Below are 15484 nucleotides of genomic sequence, written 5' to 3'. Positions count from 1 at the left end.
GGGATACAATTTCATATTTATTGCATCCGACAACCGCAGAAGATCCGGGAAAGATGCCCTTCGTTACCCATAGGTCAGCGGGCGCGGCGGCAATAAAATAGCACGGCCTCTGAGAGGCCACGTGAGAATAACACCTAGCTTATTAACTAACGGCTAGGATATTATCTTCACGCTAATGGCAATTAAGCGCAGTGACCCCGCCATATTTCACCACCAGCCCCGCCCGGGCACCATCTGAGTATTAGAATGGAGAGCATTAGGGAATCGTAAAATCCATTACGTAGCACGGACAACGAGCGATCATTGTCAATTCAACACGTCAGCCAAATTGGATTGTCGAGTCGTGATATACATAACAACTATCTGCGCATCGGTAAATACTGGCAACGCCTGACTGAAGCATCAAGCACACTTACAAAAGCGTCCGAAAGGAAACAACAAACTGGGCTTCAAGTCAAAAAGGTCCCCCTCAACTCGAAATTTGAGAAGTCACTACCGCTAAGCGCTCATTTGGAAGAAGGCAATCAGTGGAGGAGCAAATGAGCCATCGACGCAGTCTTAGCGTGCGTAGTGCGAGTGAGAAGTCGCCAAATTACCGCACGAAAGGCTTAGGATGTTGAGCCGAGGGGACAGAGCTCCGCTGGCAAGGACGGCGCTCTCCGCTGCCTCAGTCGGTTCGACCTCGCCGCTGTTCTGGAGTAAAAAAGTTGCCAACAGTTCAATCGGGAAGTAACGAGATCGCGGTGCGGCGAAGCGTACGGAGCCAGTCTTTATTTCGGCCCGCACGATTCGCTAGTGCCAACAAAAAAAGAACAAGCAAAAATAGAGAAACACAGAATAAAAAGAACAGTTGGAATGAACAAGGCTTACAACAAGAAAGGAGTCTTTAGTGGAAGAAATGTAGATATGCCTAGCCTGAGTTGGGCAATTCTCACATTTGAATCTTGCTTTAATAATTTTGCACCTATCACAATATTTTGTATCAGGACGTTAGCACTACAAAATAAACATACCAACTACGCAGCCCACTTCCACAATTCCCATATGTACATTGTACATGCATTTACAAGGCATTGTCTCGGCGGCGGACGGCAGCAGCGGCGGGGGAACCCATTGATGACCACTCATCACTTCAATTGCAATACTTATCTTACTCGCAAATGTTACTTTGAAATTACCATACCCAGTTTGTCTTCTTTCAGGGAGATGGGCTCTTGTGTCACGATTTCATTATAATTACCACATTATACCTGCACCCAATCACAAAAAAACGTTAACAAAAAAAAAAACACGAAGAAAATATGATTTCATGCAAGGAAACAAAGGAAAAAGTTCTACTCATAATAGCTTCCGTAGTCAGTACGGCGATCCCTTAACACGACACAGTCACTATTTAGACACCCACTGTTGGTATCAGCTTGTGTATGCTGCAGCTAACTCACTCATGTCTCTCGTGAATCCAAGTTTGGGGATAAGGCATTCAGGTTCGGGGATATTGATTCAGCTCAGATAACTGCGTCCAATGTCTACTGCACTCGCGGCTACTACGGCCCTACGGGACACAATAACACGGACTTCAATAGACACCTAATGAGAGTGCCGGACAGAGTGCTGATCGGGACAGTTGTCAATGAACTTCAAATCTGAGCCGAACTACGCGGCTCGAATGAATAGAAGAAGGTGGTCGTTATGCTCTTTGAGTTACCTATAACTACACGACATCTCGCAATGGATAAATAATAGAAAGGTGAGACGAAAGGTCCAACAAAGTTACAGGAAAAGTTAAACAGCGGGAATGTAATTACAGTCAAGGAGATGAAAGGGAACTTTGTTCGCGAGCCAGCGAGCGACGGGCATTGGGCAAGGGACAAGGTTATGTGCGTACCTACCTAAGATCTGATGAAAAATCGATCAGCTAGTCATAGCGGGTTCGTTATATGGCTTTGGTGTACCGAAAAAAGCAGGAAATTTAAGATGAAGAGGAATCAAACTGGCGAAACTAATTTCAAATTCCTTAAAGAAAGCCCTGAGAGCTAATTACTTATTTCAAAGCGAGATGTAAAAAGAGTAATTTTGCATTCATCCAGCAGAGCACACCTTCCCAACAGTTCAACAAAACGGGTGTGTGCTAAGCCTCAAAGACATCTAATTCCGTCTCTAACTAAACCAGCTACTCTATCTGCGTGCATCCAACATACCTCCCTGACCGTGTCAGTCGCTGCTGCCATTTCACTGGCGACCACTCCACCCACAGCAGTCACTGCCGGCGGCGTGGTCAGCCTGCCGGGCATCCTGGCCGCCCCCGCCCCCGCCGCTGCCGCCGCCGCCGCCGCCGCCTCGGAGTGCATGGACAGGGGCATCACCTGACCATCCGACAGCTTGATCTGGAACTCGACTGCTTCTGACGACAGCGCCGAGTGCTCGGCCAGAGAGGCAGTCGGATGCGGCGGTGGGCCGGCCGGCTGGGAGGAAGCCTGGTGTGCCGCCGGTAGAGAGCCCTGCAGCGCACCGGACAGCATACCAGAGTGCATCCCAGGGTGGAGTGAGTGCGAGTGAGCCGCCGGCAACATCCCAGAGTGAGCCGAATGAGCCGCCGAATGAGCCACGGAGTGAGCCGCCGAGTACGTAGCCGCGTGGCTCCCGGCGAGTGAGTTGGCCAGCGACCCGGCGATGGCCGCCGAGTGTGTGCCGCTGTGGACGATCGGCAGGGCGGCAGACATCTGGACGGGCCCGGCTCCTGAGGACACGAGCCGTGGACGGAGCGGCGGCGGCACGGCCAGCTGGTGGTGACGAGGGATGGCCACCGTCGAGCTCACTGCCGACGATTGCCTGTGAACAGGGACAGGGTGAACAGTGTCAAGCGATATTTCTTTTATTTCCTCTTTTAGTTGTGGATTACAGGGCGGCCGAAACACATATCCATTGCTGTACGGGGTCACAATGTTCATGGTCACATACTATGGTCACAAAGAAGTGTCACAGCGGTGGATGCGGCTACAGCACGGGGAAATATAAATAGAGAGGGAGAGAAACAGACAAACGGGAAAATGAAGAGACGGGCAACACTCACAAGAAAGAGAGAGAGAGAGAGAGAGAGAGAGAGAGAGAGAGAGAGAGAGAGAAAGAGAGAGAGAGAGAGAGAGAGAGAGAGAGAAAGAAAGAAAGAAAGAAAGAAAGAAAGAAAGAAAGAAAGAAAGAAAGAAAGAAAGAAAGAAAGAAAGAAAGAAAGAAAGAGAAAGAGAGAGAGAGAGAGAGAGAGAGAGAGAGGAGAGAAAGAGAAAAGGAAAGAAGAGACGAGAGCTGTGAGTATGAGAAAGGAAAGAAATGAGACACTGATCGATCACCTCTGACATTCATCCAAGCTCTATTCCGGTGGCCTGAGAGGCCATGCGTATTGCATACCTATTATGTAAGCACGAGGGCCTCTTCCGATTGGAGAGTAACACACTAACACGGCATATTAATACGAAATTACACCTGGATACAGTGATGATCCCTTATATGAGACTCGGCTGACGACAAAACGCCGCTCTGCGGTTCAGTTCCGTCGGCGGCTCATATCTGTGTCGAGGGGCGCGCCAAGTTACCCGTGGAAAGGTCACCGGCCGGGACCGAGTCCAATTAGAGGCGGCGATAATACGACACGACTGTAAGTCACATTCGAGAGCTCTCCACTTCAGGCTGATATTCTTTACCTGAAAGACGCCCCCGTAGCCGCCGGTAAGGCGTTGTGACACCAGTCGATGTCCTAAGGACAGATGGTGCTTTCAGAATGTTCCCCGTTCCTCTCTCCCGTGCGAGCTTAATTAGTAATTAGTAAGTTGACTGAATCCACCACCGGAGCGGGGAAGGACAGGTTGGATACTGGATAGTCCGCTGGGTGCCGCCCTATACTTATACTACGCCCTATACGCCCTGGTGCGCGGTTCGTTCCTTCCCCAAGACCTACAGTGCATTCACCTTTGATTGATAACATTGAGTGATAATTAGAAACTACAGTAAGCTTATGGCTGAGCCAGCTAAAAGAATGCATGATGCCTGCGTTGTGCAATTATGCAATATGCATGCATGAATAAAAGATAAGGGATTTTCATGCTTTCATTTGAGTTATACGGCGCAGATTTAATTAACTATAGTGCCATCTTTATGAATTAGTACGCTACCATAGTACATATATCTCTACCGCGTCAGTAAGTTGATGCCAGGGTATCACAAGATCGAGATGAAATGTATACGATTTAAGTCATCTTTAGGACGCGCTGGGAGTCGTGCCACCAGCAGCAGTAAAAATTAACGAGTTTATGATCATTTTACAAGAATTTCATGGAAAATCCCGCTAGGCCCATCAGTATAATGAAACAAAGCGATACTTTTGTTTACATAACATCCAAACTTCAAATTGAATCAAAAGGCTCAGCTATTCCTGCATAAGCTGTCAAAGGAGTGAAAGCTGAATACGAGCGCACATAAGGTCGGTCAGATGCCGGCTGTTTTATGTCGGATGTCTCATGTCGGATGTTCAAACCCTGACCCTGAAAGGAGTGCCCACCTCCCTTCAGCTTCATCAGCAACATTATTCATCTTCTCAACCGAACAGAAAATTCATATGAATAGGGTCGTCAGATATCTCTGAATATTTATATGCTCTTCTCACTTGCCACTTTTTCTATTGATTCACTCGCAGGAAAAAATGTTTCACGCTACAAAATATGCCTCAGAGGGAGTACTCTTTTGGCATCCTGAATATCAGCAGTAAAAAGGCCGTGGTATGCCAGATAACTTAACAGTCACCCAAGCCTGTCGGAAAAAGACTACTTCTACTGACATACGATATGATATGGTTTACTAATGGCCAAGACGTGGGGTCCGCCATTTCCCTCGCCCCCGCCCGGTCTCCTAATGTTGCCGTTCAGCGAATCCCACTGCCTGAACGATAGCCCTTCAGCGAATCTATTCACCTCTTCCATCGATTTCAGCTAAGCTTCTTACTGTCAAGCTCTCAACCCAATGGGACGTGCCGAGTCGAGATTAAAGAGTAAGCTCCAGAGCAATACGAACGCATCAAAAAGGTGGCAAACAAATATTCAGGGCCGAAATAAGGAAAATCGTCTTGACAGCAAAGACTTAGTCTCAACGGTATGTTTGTCTCGGAGTTTTATGAAAGTGCTAGGAAATCTAAGCAGCTACAAGCACGCAATAAAAGCTATTGGATATGAAAAAAAATTCACACGTTTATTGCTTACAAAACGTCCAATTACTCCAATTCTAGGGCCACATTTTCATTGGCGGTCAGCATTATCTAAATCAAAATCTTCGGTACCCAGCAGTTGGTCAAATCATACCACATCTAAGTGGCTCCCTAAGATCGTATCTTAATAACAGCGGAACAAATAGTTGCCAGAACCAGTCCTGCGCGATGCTCTGATGAATCTGATAACGTCTGGACTTTACCGCAGCTCTGCTGGATTCGACATGGATCAGGCTAATGAAGATACATCCCGTGAGGCATAGTTCCACTACGCCGCGACCTCGCTTCCCAGATCGACCAGGAGAACCCGGGCAGACTGAGGCCCCGGGGAGCCGGCACGGGGGTTTACGGGGGGCCGGCGCAGGCCAATTGGAAGGAGCGCTCTGCTTCCCCGAATAGGCCCATTTCTGGAACGGTGCGCCGCACGGCAGGGCCGCAAGAAAAGTTTGGCCACAAATTAAATTATTCGCGGCTTATAGGTCTGCCTGTCCCATATATCACAGGCTACCGTTTCAGGTCCCTTGTACGCGTAGTTCTATGCTTCTTCCTGCTCACAGTGCGGAGGGACGTGAGCTTCAGCTCAAAATGCCTAAAGCGTTGCAGGCATACCGCACGAAGTATGGTTTGAAATGCTGCTTGACTCCCCATACTCACAGCGTGGTGGTCGCATGGGGACACACCATATTCATTCACCGACACACCATACTCATCAGCGTGGCTGTGTATGGCCCAAATACTTAGTACTCGCAGCATGGCGGGGCATATCATGTCATGACATGCCAATCATGGATTTCATGGATGGATGCCTACCATCAGTTACAGATATTTCAAACAATGTTCACCATTCATGAATTAAATCGGTGTTTCGTGTCACTTTCAAATAATGATACCCGCAGAATGGTGGGCACATGGCTCAGCTTCCTTTACCCACAGCATCCTTGGCGTACGGCTCGACTTCCATATCACCTGCGTTGCGGGCCCACGGCTCCGTTTTCCACACTCACAACGTGTTAGGCACACGGTTACATTTCCATACTCACAGGGTGGTGGGCGTGTGGCCGGCCGGCGGAGATCCGACGCCGCTGCTGCCCGGCGCCTGGACCGAGTGCGGCGAGCCCAGTGACACGGCCAGTGAGCCGGCTGGTGAGCCCTGCAGTGACGCCGCCAGTGAGCCCGGCGCGTGCAGTACGGGCGGCGACGACAGTGACCCGGGCGTGTGGATCACAGGTGGAGAGATGAGAGTCTCGGAGACGGGCGGGATCACGGAAGGAGAGCGCATGTCCAGCGGGCCCTCCACCTCCATCTGGGGACGGTGGGATATATGGTCAGAACGGTACACATGACGGTACAAACGGCAGTAAATACGGAGGTCAGAGTGGTGCTCATGGCGGTACATAGGTACGGCGAGAAATGCGGTTGGAGCGGTACACATGGCGGTACACACGGCGGTACATACGGAGGTCAGAGCGGTACATACGGCGGTGTATAGGGCGGCCAAAGCCGTACGCGCGACGGCATACACGATGGTATCCACGAAGGCAAGTACACCTGGCGTTCGGAGTCGTACGCATCAATATGCAGAAGCTATCTGTGTGTATGCATATATTTTCAAATGATTCTGTGTATGAAACAGTCCCTCTAAATATTATCAACACAATTATGATAACTGCATCAAAATCAGACGAGATAACAGCAGTGAAAATACATAGCGATAGAGAGAAGCACATAATTAATTGAGCTACCGGTCTGAAAACGGTTATTTGAGACGGTAAACAGAACACTTCAGTGTTTCCGATAAACAAGCATCACAAAAAGTGATTGCATTTTCACGGAATCACTAAGTGAAGAAAACTGGCAGGAAGCGCGCAAAGAGACAGACGATACTACGAACAACAGGAACAAACCAAGAAAAAATGTAACACACAAACTTCGGGAAAGGGAGCCATCTGCTGCGGACATTAGTGAGCCTTAACCATATTACAGAACACATCCGCAGTGATAAACGAATACCAGCCAATCCAGCGTATTAGCTAAAAGCTTCTTTCGCAACTCGGGTTCGTTCCTTTTTAAACGACTGTTCATTAGTTCTCCTCTGACAGTTGGCACTCTGCTCAGTGTCAGGCCCAAAGAAAACTGTGCCAAGATGTAAACTGACGTTGGCGCCACAATGAAAAGACGACTGAGAGAGAGAGGATGAGTTACATAAAAGGGCCAAGGCGCCTTTCGTGTGACGCTGTGCCTAGTTTGAGGGTAATTACATGTAGAATTATGAATAGCACAGTTAGGTATATACACTCGGGGGCAGATTGATGTTCCAACACTCCCTACCCATCGGGCTCCCATGGCCCAGCACTGGCTGCGGCAGAACGACTGAAACTGACTCAAATCGATTCCGATCGACTCAGACAAACTCCGAACGACTCAGACAGCCTCAGAGTGCTGCCAATGTTGCCTGCCCTCAGCACTGCTCAGCACTGCCTGCCAGTGCCAGTGCTGCCAGTACTGCCACTGGCAGCAGCCGGTGCTGAGCCATGGGAGCCCGATGGGTAGGGAGTGGTGGAACATCAATCTGCTCCCGAGTGTACCTACTGTATTGAATTAGTTCCGCATCGAGTACGGCGTTTCGTTCTCAAAATTTCAACGCTCTGGATTCCTCATCAATAGCGTTCATACAATATGTAAGCGAATCCTCGTTCCGTCTGTCTACCACCAGCCGAGCCCTGTCCGCTCTGTTCCAAATCCGGTTATCGTCCCGAGCTCACAGGTCCGAAGGGTGCAATCGGCCCCGATAGCAGCTGAGTGGGGTAGCGGGCTGCCCGGCCAATTTCCGTGTACAGAGCACACTGTTACCAAATGTCAGAGGGTGCAGCCACCCGCCGATACCGGTTAACGACAGGAGAATCATCGGCATACACAGGACACCGCGCGGGGACAGGAGAGAAGATCCGACGATAGCATATAGAACATACCCCGGACATTCAGCTTAGTCTGATCTATTCCGTCCGATGAACTCAACTCGCCCGTTCAAACATCTGCCTATTCAGGGAGCGTATTATCGACCAATCCATGGGAATCAACTCTCAAACTTGTTTAGCATTCAGCTGGTCTGCTATTACAGGTCAGGTCAGATGATCGTTTATCAGCGATGAAGGAATGACTCTGTTTTCTCTCGTGTAAAAAAGCGCAACGCCGATGGTGGATTAGCTTCAGCTAATAATGAATGGTCACGTAGCCGATGGGTTCGCGAGGTCCATTCCATCGATTGCTTTCTCAGACATGTCGGTGGGCAGGATGGCGGACAGAAATGCCCACGGCGAACGTAAGCATCTGACAGTATTTGCTATGACTTCCTATATTATTTCTAAATGAGCTTTATATTGAGTAATATTGAGATAATAGGTATATTCAGCAATACCATATAGCTCATTGCAAGCTGCGGTGAATCACGGAGTGACAAATTATAAAGCTTTATGCAAGGTACCCCTGTGTTCCATCTAACCAGGATTATCCTCAGACCAATACCATCACCGAACAATAAATCACCAGATGCAATTCATTCAGCCGTCGCCTCCACCCCGAGCAGTCAAAAAGAGATTGTGCTCGGCACGGCCAGGCCAACGTTTATGCATGGGTCCCATGCGTCTTATTAATGGCAGAGCGGTTATAAGCAGACGGTGGCAGAGGTCTGGTGTGAACCACCCCAGCCGGCGCGGCACCTGCTGCCGACGGGACTAGAGGAGGAGGGATAAACGAGCGCCGGACACGGGCCGGGAGGAGGCGCTGACACGGAGCGAGGGAAAATGTCAGCAAAGATAGCATGGTGAGAGGAATGGTCTGAATAAAAGATAAGAATGCGGGTATAATATAGCATAAGTAAGTTAAAAATGTCAGCGATTGATCGGCTAGGAAGAAATATTAATGAATTCGGCACAAAGTTGGATATCAAACATCAACAAGAGGAGTGTTCCCTAGAAAATGGATATGCAATAAGGCAAGCCTATTGGATTATGCATGTATCCATACATCAAAAGTACTCTCCTGCACACTGGACCATTTTCAGAATACCATGAGCACCTGAGCCTCGAAATTCCAAAGTGAAGGCGGAATCCTGATCAAAGTGGGGACAATGTGATCTCACTACAGTCCATTTGTCTTCCAACTGGAGCCACGTGCTGGAATGTCAATTGTTTGGTGCGCTGGGAGCAGCAGCATTTATTTGAATATGCAGAAAAGGCGCGAGATAGATATAAAAAGGTGAGGGTTAAGTGCACCGTTCGCTACAGTACCTACACCAAGGGAAGGGATGGGTGCGCCCGGGTGCACCGTTCACCAAGGCATCCACAGTTCCACACAGTCACACGCCTGGGGGGGGGGGGGTACCGTGCGCCGCGGTACACACGTCTAGGGGAAGGGGCGGGTACTCGGTCCGTCGCGGTGCCTTCGAATAGAGGAGAGGGTGGGTGTACCGTGTCCAACGCAGTACTCACGTCATCATCGATGCCGATGGTGCCGTCCGGGTCGAGCGGGTCGCGGTGGGCCGGCGGCGCGCCGCCGCGGGCCCTCAGCGGACTGCATGGTGTCACAACCACGTGCGCCGGTGGGGGGCTGCCCAGCCTGGGGACACGGAGAACGAGGGGTCAGAGAGGCAAGAGAGAGGAGGGGGCGCACTCAGAGGGTCAGGGAGTGTCTAGTCCGGGGACACCGGGCACACGAGAGGTCAGCAGAGAGACAGAGCGCAGCAGGGGGGGGGGGGGCATTCAGGGTTACTGGACTCCCCAGCCCGGGGTAACGGGGGCAAATGGGGACGGTCAGAGGGTCAATAGACATCCCAACCTTGGGACATAGCAGCGTATGGGTCCGGTAAGAGGCCGGTAAGGGCAGGACGGGGCAAGTCAGATGGTCTGAGACACACACGGGTATTCGTCATTGGCGAATGGCTCAGTGGCGAGGCAAAATGAGGCAATTTACACACTGAATGGTATACACCATTCAACAGTAAGCTGTACCTAATCCACGTTTCGTATAAATGGTTCCCTACCAAGCATTGTTTCAAGATGGCATGTTTGCCTTTAAAAGCAGAGTTATCCAATGAAATAACGGAAACTTTTCCTGAGTAAAAGAAAACGTAATAGGATCTAAGCACAAGTGGCAAAGAGATCGGAATTGCTAAGAATACCCCATCCCTCTCCCCACTAGCACATTCATACACCCCCGTCCCGTAAATCGGCCCAGATGCTACGCTCAATCGGAAATAAACAGGCTCACCCTCCGTCTCCCAGCCTGATCGGTACGAACAATGCATCTCGGCTGCGCAGATTTAGAGCGTTACGCCCGGCGGAAAATAGGCCATTAACGTCAAAACATAAACACAATAAAATACGAGGCAATCTCTGTGCGAGCTTTTCCTTCGAGGCTGATGGAAACATCGATCCGTTATCTATAAGAACCAGGAAAAAGAAAATTATAAATTCCGCCTTAAAACAAAGGGAAATGACAACAATGATCTGTGTCTGTAACACAGAAGTGGGGGCGCACTGAAAGCGAAAACCAGTCACTTGTTTACTGGAGGCAATTAAAAGGAAATAGTTTACTATATAGAAAATACTAATGATGTATTATATTATCTACGAGACAAGGCATTCCCCATGCCCGTTTTACCTTAGTTAGGAAGTAAGCACAAATAACAAACTATCGGACAGTTTCGCACAATTAGCTCACGCCAAACCTATTTGATCTGATTGGCAAATTATATACTTGAATCGGGCTCTGGATTGCTATAGATAAATTCAAAAGCAGAAGCACGTACGGATATGATGGTATCACGCATAACACGTTAAGCATATCAGGCTATGATGGTTTTCAAGCACGTTAAATATCAGTGAAAGACACATGCCCTGCCAAAATGTCGCGTCACATTCGCAGAACGCTTGGTTCATGCTTCACCCTTATGTTCTGAGTCTTAACTACTAATCTGGTAGCAGCTTTATAAAGCTGGGTAGGCGTCAACTTCAAGGTGATTACGAACTTCTGTTCAAGACAAACACCTCATTAGTGAGGACTAATCTAGAAAAATGTTCCTGCCAGCGTCATAGCCCATTAAATGTACATACGCACTAACGATAAACGTTCATTTGAATCATTCGTATCGCTCTGAAATGGTACCTGGCGACAGACTGTCACTGTGCTGCTTATGTAAGACTTCCGTTTGGACTTCGACTGAATATCGTGAAACAACTCCCACATATATGGTAACTCAATGGAAGTCGCGCACTGCCTCATTTTCCACGAGCGTCAGACTTTTGAAAATTATTCAGCCCTCGCTGACGTCAAAAGTCTGAGGGACGCGTGCCAATGACAAACTTTAATTCCAGATTTCAAAATGCTGAGTCAGATGATATTAAATGCACCTGGCCGTACAAAAGAGCTGTGCCCTCTTCGAAGCCCGTAAAGACTTGATTCCACTGCATCACGACCATCAATTGAGATTAATTTCATTTTCTATATAATTTCCCAGCCTTTAAATTGTCAGTTCTCCTCGATGGGAACGCCTCCGTACCTATAGCCAGGGAAATTGATGCAAACCTCCTGTCCTCTGAGGTTTCCGTGGATCAAGCAGAAGAAAAGGAAATAATTTACTTGCTCGTGTGTCACCGTTGTTCTAAATTGCAAACCAAGTTCCGCCCAACTAAGTTGCGTCCCAGAGGTCCGGTCAGTGGCATTGGTTGTTGTTACAATTTGGCAATCGAGTTCCCTCTTGGTGGACGTAGTTTGCAGTCAGAAATTACAGGAGAGCCGGCTAAGGGACAGTGATGATACATATATAATGATCCCTGCAGTCTTACCTTGGTAGAGAGTCTTCAGTAAAATACTTTTTAGGACATATTTTGAAGAAACTACTTAAGTCCTGGGGTTTGGTGGCAACTGCATCAAATTGTAAAACAACACGGCTTAAAAAATCGGCATTGCATTTGAGATCCATGAAATCCTAAAACGGCCAGACTTCGAACGCTACATTTCAGTGCAAACGGAGAGTCGACAAATGATCGTCCGTAGTACGACAGCATGTGATCTCTTCCCAAAGAGCACACCGTAGCCTGACCGGGAGCCATCACCGTCGGTTTACCTGTGTGGACTGGCCAGTCGCGGCTGCGGGGTCTCCACGGCCGGTGTGACCGAGCCTTTAGCCGGGTGGTGGTCGCCTTCGCCCGGGTGCACGATATGGGGAGTGTTGAGCGGCTCATCGCAGGCGCCACTGAACGGCTGCCGAGAGAGATAGAGGTTCAGTACACTGGCGAGAGATGGCAGCAGCGGCAGCATGGAGCCGCAGGAAAGCTACGACACAACGCCGGCTGGCAATAAATACGCGTGTGTATACAAACAGGTTACAAATCTGCATAAGTCAACGATAACAGAGAGCGGTGATCGCAGACAAACATTTTCACTTCCAACGAAAATGTTTGCCAGCAGAAAAGCCAGCCAATGCCGAGTGCGCCGTGCCAGTTTCGGCTACACTTTATCAGGTCTCAAGGTGATAACTGTCATCTCCCTGACTTTGTTAGCGATGCAATGAATAAAAACAACATACGTTCGACACAAGAAGACAAACATCTAAAAACAAACTAAAAGCACCTTCGCTAAAGACATCCAAAAGCAAAACAACACCGGTAAACAAACCTAATCCAGAACATATCGTGTAATCCTCCACCCTCTCTCCCCAGGACACCACCGATATGATAGCCCCGCCCCCTCGTCTACCAAAGGTTCTCACCAGCGGGAGGCTGACTGAGGCGGCCTTGTTCTGTTCCGCAGCCTTCCTGAACTGCTCATCGAACGGGTTGGCCTTGAGCAGGTCCTGAAACAGGCCGACCTCCTCTCCGATCCGGATGAAGCGAGTCGGTGTCGGCGTCAGGTCCGCTGTGAGAAGACAGGTCAACGGGTCAGGTCATAAGGTGAGGTCACGGGGTCAGGTCATGGGGCCCGGTCATGGGGTCATGCCATTAGGGTGAGGTCACAGGGTCAAGTCACTGAACAGAGGACGATAGAAGAGGTCATGGTTCGTATCCCTTTCCCAGTTCAGGTCACAAGTCAGGTCATGGAACTGGTTACCGAGATAGTCATGGGTGAATATCCCTAGCTCAAGCCAGTCAGGTCACAGGTTCATGTCGTAAAATCAGGCCACTGCACTGCCTTGGTTGATAAAGAGTTGGTTGGGCTCAGTGTTCTAAAATTGGATATTGGTTGGGTGTGCCGATGAAGAAAAAAAATCCAAGGATGAGACAAAAGGAAGTAAATAACTGAAGTATTTTTGCACAATGGTGCCCAATGCCAATTTTGCACAATGCCAATTTTTATTCCAACTGATAAACTAGGATTTCATGTCAGGATCTTGACAGGGTGTGAAACAAAAGGATGTGGGTGCATCAACTATCAAGTGACGTGTAAACTGGCTGTTGGGACTACATGAAACTTTTTTTCAGAGATGAAGTAATGTCGGTCATTCATATTTCAGGGATGAAAATATTTTCCCCATTAGGTGTGAGTTGCCACCAAAAAGTCTGAAAAATGGAGCACTGGTTGGGCTAGATCACCAACAAGCTGTGTGGTCCATGATCTTGTTGCTAGGTTAAGTCACTGTTATCATAAAGTTAGTCACAAGAGGTATTGAGTCACATCCTAACGTCAGGTCTTGGGTAGCGGTCAATAACCCCTTCGAGAGGCCAAGTAAACAAGTAGTGGCGTAGGAAACGTCTCTGGGTCCAGACACTGAGCAGGGCGATAGGTGCAGGCTTCCAAAACACAGTGGACGCGCCCAGGTCAGCCTCAACTGTTCACACCCGCTGCTGGACTGAAACGGTCTGTCCTGGGTGTGCACTGTGCAGTGTGCAGCTACATAAAGGGTGTTACAATTACGAAAGAAAATCCAGGAATAATCACGGCTGGCTATAACTTAATAAGTCGGCAAGCCCGATACACATCAAATCAGACTACGAGTTGCGTCCGGCTTTGTGGGTAAGCTCAGAGGCCAGGGAGCATGAGCATCAAGGATCGTGAATAGATAAAAATTTGCCAAGGAGATTTCTATACGATTGCGGCGCTCCTCGTCAGCACTATAAATATGCATAGTATTCAGTAATTAGCACACGTACGAGTCGAAAGCACTGCACATTTCCGCGTTGGGTTCACAATGTCGTTCAGTATTTTTTATCTGAAAAAGGACCGGTTTAATAACGGGTTTCCGTTCGTACTGGACATTTGACGCCTCAAAACCGGTCGGGCGTTACAGATATACATCTTTACGCAAAGCAGCCTTATGTGGACCATTGTAAACCAGAAATGAGGGCAAAAGGCGAAACATGACACGCACCTAGACACGAGCTATTCTAGATTCCCTGAGTGAGCTGGAAATCTTTCGCAGCAACATACCACGGGGCTCCCTTCTCCGTAGCACGTTTCTCCAGGCATCCTATCTCACTTCTCCGTACTAAATGTCTGTCTCGCCTCCCCAAACACTCTGCTAGCTCGGGTGCCGGCTTTGAAGCGGCGTTTGAAGCGGCCGCGAACAGGCTAAACACCTCACCGCGCTCCGTTCTTCGGAACACGCCGTCAGTGTCACATCAAACCGAAACTCGTGACACTCGGTGCGGGACCGAAGGGCCTCGCTTCCTCGTCATGCTATCCTCGCCCCCTCCTCTCCTCACCCCCTTTCCCCCGCTCCACGACGAGTCGCCAACTCGTCCAACGCTGAGCCGTCGAGCCGCCAAGATGAGATGCGAGATACGGGCGCTGGCGGCGCGTCTTCCGGCCCTCGCTGGCCGTCGCTGCCGTCGTCGCTGGCGGCGCGGTGACCGCCGGTGCCGGTGCCAGCAGCGGCAGTTCAGGACAGTGCCAGTGACCGCAGGATGTTTCTGTCCGTGCCAGAGGCTGCTACGGTGGCGCCGACCACCGCAGAGCCGGCAGGAGAGCTGGCTATCGCCAAACACTCTTATTTTTAGATTAATTCTACAGAAGGTTTGAATGAGCACACGGAGATCGCCTGGTTTTAAGGATGTCGAAGCTCTGAAAGGCTGAGTTTCAAGCTGACCGGATCGGATTTAACGAGCGTTTTTGCTAATCACGGGAGTAAAATATGTCCCCGCCTGACAATATCATATCATATCAGTGTATTTAAACCTTCCACAAGGTGGCTTTTACGGTTTAGCGTCAGTACAATGGGTATACAAAGATAAGCGAGTAATA

General features: G+C 49.2%; 1 protein-coding gene across 5 annotated transcripts in view; it reads right to left on the bottom strand.

Annotated features, from left to right (window-relative positions):
• The window catches only part of LOC122388710 (cyclic AMP-responsive element-binding protein 5-like), a 91173-nt gene that overhangs the window by 44856 nt on the left and 30833 nt on the right, over nt 1-15484 (bottom strand). For 4 of the 5 annotated variants that reach the window (XM_043380061.1, XM_043380063.1, XM_043380064.1 and 1 more), the window contains 5 exons: nt 13017-13162; nt 12372-12508; nt 9736-9862; nt 6289-6551; nt 2199-2829 (listed from right to left, as the gene is read on the bottom strand). In XM_043380061.1, coding sequence (XP_043235996.1) covers nt 2199-2829; nt 6289-6551; nt 9736-9862; nt 12372-12508; nt 13017-13162 — 1304 coding nt within the window. The remainder of the gene's footprint in view (nt 1-2198; nt 2830-6288; nt 6552-9735; nt 9863-12371; nt 12509-13016; nt 13163-15484) is intronic. The other variant, XM_043380065.1, reaches the window with a different exon arrangement.

Source organism: Amphibalanus amphitrite, unplaced genomic scaffold, assembly GCF_019059575.1.
Source record: "Amphibalanus amphitrite isolate SeventyFive unplaced genomic scaffold, NRLGWU_Aamphi_draft 000333F_arrow, whole genome shotgun sequence".
Taxonomy (NCBI): domain Eukaryota; kingdom Metazoa; phylum Arthropoda; class Thecostraca; order Balanomorpha; family Balanidae; genus Amphibalanus; species Amphibalanus amphitrite.
Note: the sequence above shows the minus strand (reverse complement) of the source record. Positions and strands in the feature narration are given on the sequence as shown.